The sequence below is a fragment of the Perognathus longimembris genome, chromosome 9, assembly GCF_023159225.1.
Source record: "Perognathus longimembris pacificus isolate PPM17 chromosome 9, ASM2315922v1, whole genome shotgun sequence".
NCBI lineage: Eukaryota > Metazoa > Chordata > Mammalia > Rodentia > Heteromyidae > Perognathus > Perognathus longimembris.
The window spans coordinates 68,155,596-68,167,307 of NC_063169.1; the positions used below are offsets into that span (position 1 = coordinate 68,155,596).

Genomic DNA, 11,712 nt, shown 5'->3' on the forward strand with positions numbered 1-11,712 from the left:
ATTCTTGTGTCCTTCTCTTGGTGTGTGGCTGAAGATTTCCTTCCACCCGCGACTGTGCTCCCGACTGTCGAACACAAATAGCTGTGTCAGGGGCAGCGGACCAGGGAACGAAAGCCCCGGTCATTTCGGGGGGGGCGGGGAATGGCCAATGCTTTTCTCATAAAGGGAGAGCGAAGCCTGGAGGTGTCCATGCCGCATCTTGATGAGCAGCTTAAAGCATTCCAGATTCACAGTTGTTTGTGCCCACTGTGGAGGCGGGGGGGGCTCCCCAGCCACCTGGCTCTCATTTCCGGGGTCACGAAAGCTTCTTGAAGCCCTTCTGGGAGGCAGTGTGGGGTTTGTCCCCCCCTCCCTCCCGGCTCGCTGCGCGCGGCGCGGGTCTGCGTGGAGAGCCCCGCTCAGCTCGGCGGCTCGAGAGACCACCGGCTTCGGGAGGGAAGTGCCCTCCGCCGTCTCCACGGTGGAGGATTGGCACCGTGCCAGCCTTACCCGTCCTCTGTTGAGCAAGTCTGCCGAGTGCCAGCTGCGTGTGTCCACGCAGCGCCACCAGCGGCCCTCTGCTGGTTCCCCCCCCCCCCCCCCGTGGCCTCCATCATCCCTGCTTCCTCCCCTCTGCCTCTGAGGGCCCTCTCTCCCCTTCCCCCTGTCCAGTTCACGCTGCTCGTCCGGGCTCGGCTCGGCGCACGTCTGGACAGGCGCTGGCCACTCCTGGAGCGCACGCTTGCTGTGTGGGTGTCTGTCCCCCGAGGGGCCTGCGGGGTGCCGCCGGGCGGCCAGGCCGCGGAGCCTGCGGAGTGCCTGCGTTTGCCAGCTCAGCCACGGCTGGATTCGTGGCTTGCTGGTGACTGTGCAGGCGAGGATGCTGGGGGGGGCGGGGGCTCTGAGCCTCCTGGCTCTGCGTGGGGCTGAGGTTCTGCCTCGGCAGCTCCCAGGCCTCCCCAGCGCAGGGACTTCCTGCCGGCCCGCGGCCCCTGCCCTGGAGGACTGCCGGGAGTCCTTCCGCACCCTTGCTCTTAGAATTTTGGATCTTGTGCCTTCCCCGTGGCCCGCGATCCTCTTCCCCGTGGCCCGCGATCCTCTTCCCCGTGGCCCACGATCCTCTTCCCCGTGGCCCGCGATCCTCTTCCCCGTGGCCCTCCCGAGGGGCCGAGTGCTGTTCAGCGCTAGGCCCTTGTCTATCTAGAACCAGATCATGGCTTCCCGCTCCTGCCATTGGTTTCCGTTGTCCCGACAGCGTCCTGGGGGGGCAGCTGAGTTCAGGGGGCCTCAGCGTGTCCCCACGGGCTTCCCGCACTGTGGGTGTGGGGGTTTTGCTTTGGCGCCTGCCCTCGGCCCTACACCACTCAGCAGGAAGCCCTGAGGATTCTCCTGTCACCCCCTCCCCACCCCGGCCCGCGGCCTGGCGCTCGCCTTCCCCCAGCCCAGCTGCTTAAACACTCAGCTCCGTCTGGATGGAAAATTGCTCCTTCGTCGTCGGACGCTTTTTTTCTACCCATGACTTCTCTGTAAACTCCGCAGAATCCATGCCAAGGGTTCAGAATTGTGGAAACAAAACAAAACCTCTCAAGAGGCGGCTTTGGCGTTCATACAGTCACCTCTGCTCCCTTTCCAAAATTCTTCCTAAGTTTATAAGCTCAGAAGCCAAGAATGTGACCTTTTGGTCACGCCTCTAACCTCCCATCCCCTGGGACAATTGCCTTAGGTTTGCCGGCTGGAGGGGGTCGGGGGTGGGGGTGGGACCGAGGGGGAGGCAGGACCCCGCTGTAGAAGTCTCCACGGTTACTTCTGTCACCTTGTCATTACCCCACTACAAACGAGGAAACAACAAAAAGAACCAGCAGCTCTTGCCAGTTGCCTCCTGACCAATGATCAATCAGAGTTACCGTCTTGGTGTTTCAGTAGGTTGTACTGAGCTTGTGCTTGGTGACTATGACTGCGTGCTCTCTTCTACACCGAGGAAGGGCAAAATGGGTTTATCAGTTTGCTTTGCATTGCTACAGCATAATCACCATGTGGGGGACACTTAAGAAAGGAAGAGGTGTATTGAGCTCACATGTTGAGGGGCTCTGTGTCCAAGTTGGGGGGACATTGCTTTGGCCTCCCGTGGGGATGCCACCATCTCTTGAACAGGAGCACAGATGCAATGATAGAAACTGGTTCCTAGAACCGCCCCCCCCCCCCCCCCCCCCCGGCCTGTCAGTGGCCTAAGGCCCTCCCAGCAGGTGCCGGCACCTTCTGAGGGCACCACTGCCTGCTCCGCCTTTAGTCACGCCTTTGGTGACACTCAGTCTCCATAACGTAGCAGTGTGAAAGCAGTACTTAGTCCCTTATCCCCACTTTGGTGGTAGTCATTCATTCTTCCTGACTGGGCCACCTTTGGACAGACACGTTTCACTCCACTGTGGCCACCGTGGTCACCGGGGTTAATATCGGCCTCATCGTCGTCCTGCCCACACCCAGCCCACGCTGCCCCATCTCAGAGCCGCAGCCCCTGTGCGCGCGCAGATTCTGCAGCAGCTGCAACGTTCACTCTCGATCGCTCGATTCACAGTCACACAGCTGCTTTCTTGATTGAGTTTTTTGCTCAGACGCGAATGCTACGTACAAGCCAATCCCGACTGCTCCATTCAGCAAAACGCTCTGCGCCTCTTTCTTCCCTCTGGTTCCCCGGACAGTGCCTGGCACTCGCGGGGCCTCAGCGGATGCGTAACGAGCGAGGGGCTCCTGGCTGGGAGAAGCTGGCTGTACCCAACCCCGCCTCAGGCCTGAGCTGTGGGGCCGTCGGTGCCGGACTGTGGCTCGGTGTTTTCTACCGTGGGAGGAGGCGAGGAAGGTGTCCACAGTTACACAGACCAGAAACAGTAATGTCCTCTCGTAGTATGGCCGTAAACTAAGAGCAAATAAGTATAAGCAGAGTATAAGTAGAGCCACATAAACTAAGGAACTCTACAACCTAAATACTCTGAAGAATGATTTAAGTCATTCTATAGCCCACTGCACTACCAGAGGTGTTCATTAGAGCTATACTGTGTGTGTGTGTGTGTGTGTGTGTGTGTGTGTGTGTGTGTATGGTCTATAGGGTCTGTTCAGTAGAGGAGCATTTAGTCTAGGGATAATTTGACTTCTTTGCCTATTTGATCTCCCAAATAGTATGGAACATATAATATAGAAATTATTTGCCCTAAAACCAACCAGAATCAGTACAAGGAGAAGAATAAAGAATTCTGGTTTATGGCTCGCAGAGCTGACCTGGGAATTCCAGACTTTTCCCAGAAAGTTTATGCAAGTTTCTTCCGACATTTTGAATCACCTTATATTTTATACTTCTTTCTATTATTGAAGTCGTTCACTGAGGGCTACATGGCGAACCATGGATGGTAGGGTAACCAGAGAAGAAATAAAAGCCAGGCTAGGTTTCGTTCTACTGAGTCAGAAGGTGCATCATAAGGATATTTTAAGCTTCCTGGTAGTCAAAGCAAAAAGAGAAAAATGCTTAGTTATGAAGGCCAGACTCAGACCCATTGGTATTAAGAGAAGCATGCTCTTTCCTGACCCTGAGATCTCTTGACTAGGAACCTGCATGATGTGTTGAGTGTCATCTTCCACTACATCTCACCCACAAGCACAGCAAGACAGTGACAATGGCAACTCGTTACAGGAAATGTCATTTAGGCAGGAGCTGGTGGCTTGCGCCTATCATCCCAGTTACTCAGGAGGCTGAGATCTGAAGGTTGCAGTTTGAAGCCAGCTCGGGCGGAAAAATCTTATCTCCAATAAACTACTTAGAATAAGCTGGAAGTGGTGCTGGGGCTCAAGTGGTAGAGTGCTAGCCTTGAGCAAGAGAAGCTTAGCAACAGAGTCCAGGCCCTGAGTTCAAGCCCCAGGACAAGCAAAAAAAAAAAAAAATCCAAAAAGAACACAGGAAATTTAATTTACAATTTTATTACTAGTGAGTTGAAACATTTCTAATGTCCATGATCATTTGTGCTAGCTTGCTTGTGTGTGATGATTACAAATTATCCACCATTACCTTTGCACATTTACTTCTTGATGCCCTAGTGTTTGCCTTCTCAATTTAGTTGGACATTCGATTAAGAAATAGTAACCCATTGTCATGTTTATCAAAACATATTTTCTAACTTATGCCTTAAAATGCATATTCCTGGCACTTGTTGGAACTTTTAGATGCTATCAAATCATAAAACATTCACTAAGCCCCCAGTTGGATGGAATTAGGTTTAATAATGTATTATGTAGGCTGGGATCATGGCTTAGTGGTAGAGTGCTTGTGTAGATGCAGCCCTGGGTTCAATTCCTCAGCACCACATAAACACAAAAAGCCAGAAGTGGTGCTGTGGCTCAAGTGGTAGAGTGCTAGCCTTGAGCAAAAGAACCTCAGGGAGTGCCCAGGCCCTGAGTTCAAGCCCCAGGACTGGCAAAAAAAGTATTATGTGACCATCATTTGGACTACAGGACTGTCCCAGTACCAAAATGACTGGGTAGGCTAAATCTGTAAGTGGTGTTGGCAAATGCTTGGGTTTCAACTTAAAATAGTGATGTCTGTCTATCAGTAGTGCTTTGGGACCACAGCAGAGTGTTTTCTTGAAATAAAAAAATGAAAACATATTCCAAAAAGAACTGGCAGTGCGTTAAGTGGGTGAGGGTTTGAGGCTTGGGGCTGGCGGGCTGGAGGGACTGTGTGCAAGCGACGTGCAGAGCTCTGCAAAACACATGAGCTCGTTTGAGCACATCCTGTGAAGAAATGATTGTGTTTTATACATGGGTTTGTACAGATTCCATGTTAAGCAAGGAGAGGGGAGGAGGATAAAGGAAGGGAAGAATAGTAGGCGAGGCATCGAGGAAGGGAGGGAAGTGGGGGGAAGCAGGAAAGGAGGAAACAGGAAAATTTCTATGCCCAAGCACAGCTTTAATGATTCCATTTGCGGCTCTTTTCCATTTGTTAAAAAAGAAACCAACTCCTTTTCATTTCTGTAGAGCATTTAAGGATTCATGGAGGGCTGGGGATATGGCCTAGTGGCAAGGATTCATGGGATGTTTTTTCTATTGCCTGACTCTCCCCAGGATGAAATCTTTATGGGTGAATAGTGAGAATGTTCTTTAGGACAACATTGTGGTCTTGGAAAAATATTAACATCAAGCTGGGCACTGGTGGCTTATGATGCCTGTAGCTTAGCCAAGAGACTGAGATCTGAGGACTGAAGTTCAAAGCTAGCCAGGGCCAAAAACAAAGGGACTTTTATCTCCAATTAAACACCAAAAACAGGGAGTGGAGGTGTGGCTCAAGGAGTAGTAGAGTGCCAGCATTGGACAAAAAAAGCTAGGAGGAAGCACTCTGGGTCCAATTGAAGGCCCAGTACTGGCGCACACACACACACACACACACACACACACACACACACACACACACAGAGCATTAACATGTAGTCTTGTGTTTTCAACAATAATTCCTATCCCTAAGCACAAGGAATGTTTTCCTCTCACAAATCAAGAGTCCAAGGTCTAAAGAGACTGGGGAGAGAAAGTGGGAGTGGAGGCAAAGACCGTCTAGGTATCCCTATTGCAAGGATGGGCTTGGGGTTGAACTCCTTGGGTCTCCATTGAGCTTGGCGGCACCCATACTGTAAACTTACTTAACCTCTGAGCCCACCTCCTTTATTGCGGATGGTGGGAAAACACGGCTCAGAAGACTCTTAAGTGAAACAGCCCGGCACCAGTGGCTCATGCCTGTAGTCCTAGCTATTCAGGAGGCTGAGATCTGAGGATGGCGGTTCAAAGCCAGTGGGGCAGAAAAGTCCCTGTTAGATTCTTATCTCCAATTAACCAATCAAAATCCAGAAGTGGAGCTGTGATTCAAAATGGTAGAGTACTAGCCTTTCTCATATGTGGATTATGGACCTATATAACGATAACGATGATGATGATGACAAAGATAGTGAGGGGGCATCGGTGAAAGGGGGAGGGGAAGGAAGGGATAGGAGAGGTGAAGAGAATTCCAGGGTGGTGTGTGTGTGTGTGTGTGTGTGTGTGTATACACTGTGCACATGTACAGAAATCTCACCAAACCCTTTTATATTACCAACATACACTAACTCAAAAATACAACCACAAAATAGCACTCACAAAGTTATCGACGACAAGTCGATCATGTGGACAATTCCCAGGAGGAATGAAGGGGTTTCTTTTTAATCTTGGGGAGCCACTAGGGCGTTTCAGAATGGAGGCCCCCTTCCCCACGCTGGAGCCCGGCCAGGCCTCCGCCCCTCGACCACGGCCTGGGAGGACCGTGCAGCGTTCCCACCTGCGCCCGCCGCGGGCCTCTCGTCAAAGACTTTCTGCAATGCCTCTTTCAGGGACTTCCTGCCTTTCTTCCTCCTCAGACTTCCTACCACGAAGTAGACGAGTGGATTGACGCTGCAGTTAACAGTGGACAGCAGACTCAGAGAGGGCAGGAGCACACCAACCGAGCGGCTGTTATTCGGGTAGGAATAGTAGGCTATGATGAGCAGGACCTTCATGGGCATGGCGAAGGCCAGGAACAGGACGACGGTGACCAGGATGATCACGTAGAGCTTGGCCGGCCGGCGTGGCTTCAGGCTGCAGCAGACGCGCAGGAAGAGGACCAGGTTGGAGAGGACCATCAGAGGAACGAAGACCAAGAAGGTCAGGGCGCAGGAAAAGATGTACGCGTTCCGACATTCCGGGATGCTCGGCTCCTCGTCCAGAAGGCAGAAGAAGTTTTCCAGCCCGGACACCAGCACGGAGAGAGCCCACAGCAGCGCACAGGCCACGGCAGACTGGTGCCGAGGGCGTCGACACTGGTACCAGATGGGGTACAGCACCGACAGGCACCGCTCCACGCTGATGGCCGTCAGGAGGTACAGACCCGTGTTGTAACCGAAGATCACCAGAAACACCGCATAGGTCTCCAAGGTGGCGTCATCGAAGTGGAAGGTGTCCACCAGCTCGATGAGGGATGAGAAGAGAAGGACCGTGAAGTCAGCAACGGCAAGGTGCAGAATGTAGACGGTGAATGGCTTCCTCTTGGTGCAGAAGATGAGAAACCATATGAGGAGTCCATTCCCAATGAGCCCCAGCACACAGATGAGGTAGGAGATGTAGGTGTAATAGTATTCTTCCTCCACGGCCCAGGGGGTCTCCGTCACCGGCTCGGATGACCAGGTTGTTTGATCCAGAGATTCATTTCCGGAAGAGGGCGTAGATTCCCCGGGACTCAGGGTTGTGGTCCATGGCTCCATTCTTGCGCAATGACCGGCTGTCTCCTGTCTACCTATTGTCAGACATGAAAGATGGAATGATGGGTGTCCCTGGCTCTGCATCTCACAATGACTTCGGTTTCCTGGGGATCTCCCCCCTCACCCCCTTCCTGGAGGAGACAGGAGGTGAGCCAGAGACCTTAGCTGTTTCCTCCTCTCCCTCCCCAGTCCCCTATCCATCCACCCGGGCAGATTCCATGGAACTTCCCTGACCCCAAGAGAAGGTGCCTTTCCCAGGCCTTGCCATCGACTCTGACTGTGACTCTGCGCCCTCCCCGGCTTTGTGGGAAAGCCCACAGTGTGCATGTTTGTCCTCTGCCTTCCTAAAAGAGATTTCTATAAAACAAAACAAAACAAAACAGATCTAGGTGGCAAGATCAAGAAAAGTCTAAAACAATTCACTTATTTTATTTTTTGTTTACTTTATTTTTTGCCAGTCCTGGGGCTTGAACTCTGGTCCCGGGCACTGTCCCTGAGCTTCTTTTGCACTCTACCCCTAAGCCACATTCCCAGCCACTTCACTTATTTTAAGTACACCAGTAAGTAAGGGCCAATGCACAAAAAAGAAGGCAACTGTAGTGTGTATGGACATTTGTTAATCATCTCTGGCTTCTCCAGCGATTCCCCCCTTCCCATACGCTGAGTTTAGCATAGCCACGGCAATCCCTCGGCACTTTATCCATCAGCCATAAGCACAATTGACAGGTGATTCTGTGTTTCTCTCCTGCATGATCACAGTCATCTCTTTTGGCTTACCTGACAAGAAAATCCAGCTGTACGTGGGGAAGATGGAAAGAAAGGGAGAAGAGGCAGAGAAGGGGGCCCTGCGGAGCAGGAATTCAAGGAGGGAAAGGCCACTTAGAGCATGCGTGAAGATCACAGTGTCCAAACCCTGGATGACCTGTGGTACCCAAGTACCAGGGACCTAGGGTGTAACTTCCTGTTTTCTACCATACCCAGTGTTTCCTGTTGTCTGGAGGACTTGGCCCCAGGCCTCTATGGGAGGGAGCTGGATTCAGGGAAAAACTCACAGACCAAAACCTTCTTGGGTTGTTTAATGATTCCTGAGGGCTGTATTTTTTTTTCTTTGTCAGTCCTGGGGCTTGAACTCAGGGCCTGAGCACTGTCCCTGAGCTTCTTTTGCTCAAGGCTATCACTCTGCCACCTGAGCCATAGCGCCACTTCCAACTTTTTCTGTTTATGTGGCATTGAGGAATCGAACCCAGGATTTCCTGCGTGCTAGGCCAGCCCTCTACCACTAAGCCACCTTCCCTGCAGGGTTATTTATTTTTTCTTTTTTTTTATGACTTTGATCTTTTTAAAAAAATTTATTTATTAATTAAACAAAAATTTATTTTTTCTATTTAATGTCAAAGTGATGTACAGAGAGGTCACCGTTTCACAGGTTAGGCCTTGGGAGTTGTTTATTTTTGTGTGCCCATTCGCATTTTCTGTTTCTCCCTGTGGAGGTTGTTCTGTGCGCTTTGCCCATTTTCTCCCTTTCTGGTGAGAATACGGGTTCTTGTTTACCTATGAGGATCCTGGTCTTTTTTTACATGTCCCTCCTCTCCGAGGAGTGTCCAGGCCCCTGGGCCAGCGGGCTGCAGAAGGGCTGGGCCAGCCAGGAGGGGCAGGCAGAGCCTCTTCTCACCTCTCCCTCTTCCCCTCCACTAAGCCAGTGGCTACCATGGCCCCTCCGGTGAAAGGGGAAGCAAGCTGAGGAGAGAGGCCTTCTCCCTCCGTCATCCCAGCTGCCAGCGAGGGGCCTCCCCGCCGCCGCCTGCAGCGGGGCTGGCCTGTGAGTGGCCGGGGCCGCCCCGGGGGGATACACCCGCTCCGGAGCTCCTGCTGGCCGCCGTGCTTCCACACAAGTGTGCACAAATAAGGGAGCTGGGCGCCTGGCGCCCCCGCCGCCACCCTGACCTTTCCGTCCCCGTGCGAGCGTGCTCGTAAACGAAGGCCTGAGAGCAGAGCCCAAGCCAGGAGCCCGGCGCTGCGCAGCGCGCTGCCCCCGCTGGGGCGCCGGGGGGGGGGGTGCTAGGGGAGCCCTGCGGGGGCTGGGTGCTACAGGGCTGTCACGGGGTGGCACCTGCAGACGGGGGTCCCCCCCCCCCCGCTCCGCTCCAGAGCACCTGGCCAGCACCATCTCCCCTGTCCACCGAGGTTCCCAAGACCAAGAGGAGGGAGGGCCCTGGAGGGAGGGCTGGCAGAGTTCACCCTTGAAGTGGGGCGGGGTGGGCGGGGCTTGTAGGACCTTGCATGGAGACTCCAGTGAGTCTTAGGGGTCTCAGTGGGGGGCAGTTGCCTTCTTCCAGCCCCCATTTCTGCTTTGCACCGTGTTGCTTAACACGTGGTATTTGCCGCCTTTCCAGCGATTGCCCCGATCCCGACTCTGGAATCCAGCCCGTCAGAGGGGCGGGCAGCACTTACACGCGCTCACGTTCATGAGACCGTGCCACGGGGGGATCATCTGATAAATTGATTACTGGTACTTTAAAAAAAAAAAACTTTTTCAAGGGCTGGGGATATGGCCTAGTGGCAAGAGTGCTTGCCTTGTATACATGAGGCCCTGGGTTCGATTCCCCAGCACCACATATACAGAAAACAGCCAGAGGTGGCGCTGTGGCTCAAGTGGCAGAGTGCTAGCCTTGAGCAAAAAGCAGCCAGGGACAGTGCTCAGGCCCTGAGTCCAAGGCCCAGGACTGGCCAAAAAAAAAAAAAAAAAAAAAACTTTTTCAAGCCAAGCTGACACTCATGTAGACTGGGTACTGCACACGATGCCCATAACACACATAGACACGCGCACACCAGCCGGGAAAGGAGCGCTAGGGACACACTTTAGCCTTTTGAGACGTTGCAGCCCAAACAGAAGTTCACACCTCAGTGGATTCCATCGCCCCGCCCCCCCAGTGGATCCCATCGCCCCGCCCCCCACCTCAGTGGATCCCATCGCCCCGCCCCCCACCTCAGTGGATCCCATCGCCCCGCCCCCCCCCAAGGCGGCTCCTGAAATTTGCGGTCCCCTCAGGGGGGTTCAGTCACTTTGCAGAGGGACCAAGAGGAAGCGGGCTGGCTGCCGGCCGGGGTCACCGGGATCTTTCTGGAAGGCGCCAGTGGGGACACTCACCGTCCAGGGACTTGGTCTTCTGGTGGTGGTGAGCCCTGGGTCTTCGCTCAGGAAGCTCTCCCGCCGGTCCCTCTGTTTGTAGAGCTCCTGACCCCTTTCCCAGCAGACAAGAAGTTTCTTGAAGGCTGAAAAACACATGCACATTACTCTGGCACCAGTGTGTTCTCAGGGTCTTATTTTGGCATCAATTCTGGCCAATGAAAGCTGGATCTTAAATGGCAGCACTGGAGGGCTGAGGGTGGGGCCAGCTCTCCTTTGAGCCCTGTCAATCAAACAGATAACCAATCATTTACCAGTCTGGGCCGGCACTTTGTCCCACCCAGTGGAAAACACTCTATTCTGTCCTCAAGAGTGAGCCTCAGACATGTTATCATTTTCAGGTGGTTTGTGAATTGAATGTGTGTCGTTGTAAGTACCTGGCCTTGCTCTACCCTCAGCCAACCCTCCCCTCCCCTTGTGGACCTTTGCATTTTCTAGCACCTTCCTGAGGATGGAAAGGGCAGCCTTAGGCGCCATGCTGGTGCGGGTGTGGTAGAGTGGGCAGGCACGCCCTACCCCTTCCCACTGCGATGTCCACAAGACGGATGAGGAAGTGGATGGCAGAAAGAAGCTATGTGGTGTGTGTGTGCGCGCGCAGGTGCGTGCCAGTCCTGGGGCTTACGCTTGGGGCCTAGGCATTGTCCTTGACTTTCTTTTGTTCAAGGCTAGTGCTCTACCACCTGCGCTTTAGCTCCACTTCCAGCTTTCGGAAGGCCTAGGGTGGGGGGATTGGAGAGAAGAGTCTCGCAGACTTTCCGGCCTGGGCTGGCTTCAAACTATGATTCGCAGATCTCAGCCTCCCGACTAGCTAGGGTGATACAGGTGAGTCACGGGTGCCCTGCTTCTTTTCTGTGTTTTTAGGGTCAAGTGAAAGCGTTAGTTTGACTCTTGTGTCCCTTACAAGTCCACCTGTGCGAGGCTGTTCTCTAGGCTGTGCAGCAGTGTCACCGCTGGGAGTGACGGCTCTGGGAGGCGGGGCCGAGGGGGAGGAAGTCGGGCGGCTGGAGTGAGCCCTTGAGCATGGTAGGAGGATTTCCCCTACTCCTCCTGATTGTCAGGAGCGGAGCTGCCTTGTGCCATGGGCGTCCACCGGGCTGTGTGCACTCACCACAGGCCCCAAAGCAAAAGACCCAGGCAGCCGTAGCCAGACCGCAGAAGCCACGGGCCAAAAACAGCCTTGCCTCCTTCTAAGTGAATATTCTCGGGTATTTCCCACAGAATGGGAAGCTGACGGACACAGGGAGCTTCTGC

The 11,712-nt window shown here is 53.5% G+C and overlaps 1 protein-coding gene across 1 annotated transcript; it reads right to left on the reverse strand.

Annotated features, from left to right (window-relative positions):
* Positions 1-6,154: 6,154 nt before the first annotated feature.
* LOC125357754 (mas-related G-protein coupled receptor member H-like) lies at positions 6,155-7,277 on the reverse strand. Its single transcript, XM_048354682.1, has one exon. The coding sequence runs from the start codon at positions 7,275-7,277 to the stop codon at positions 6,231-6,233; it is 1,047 nt and encodes a 348-aa protein (XP_048210639.1). The 3' UTR covers positions 6,155-6,230.
* Between the last annotated feature and the right edge of the window lie 4,435 nt (positions 7,278-11,712).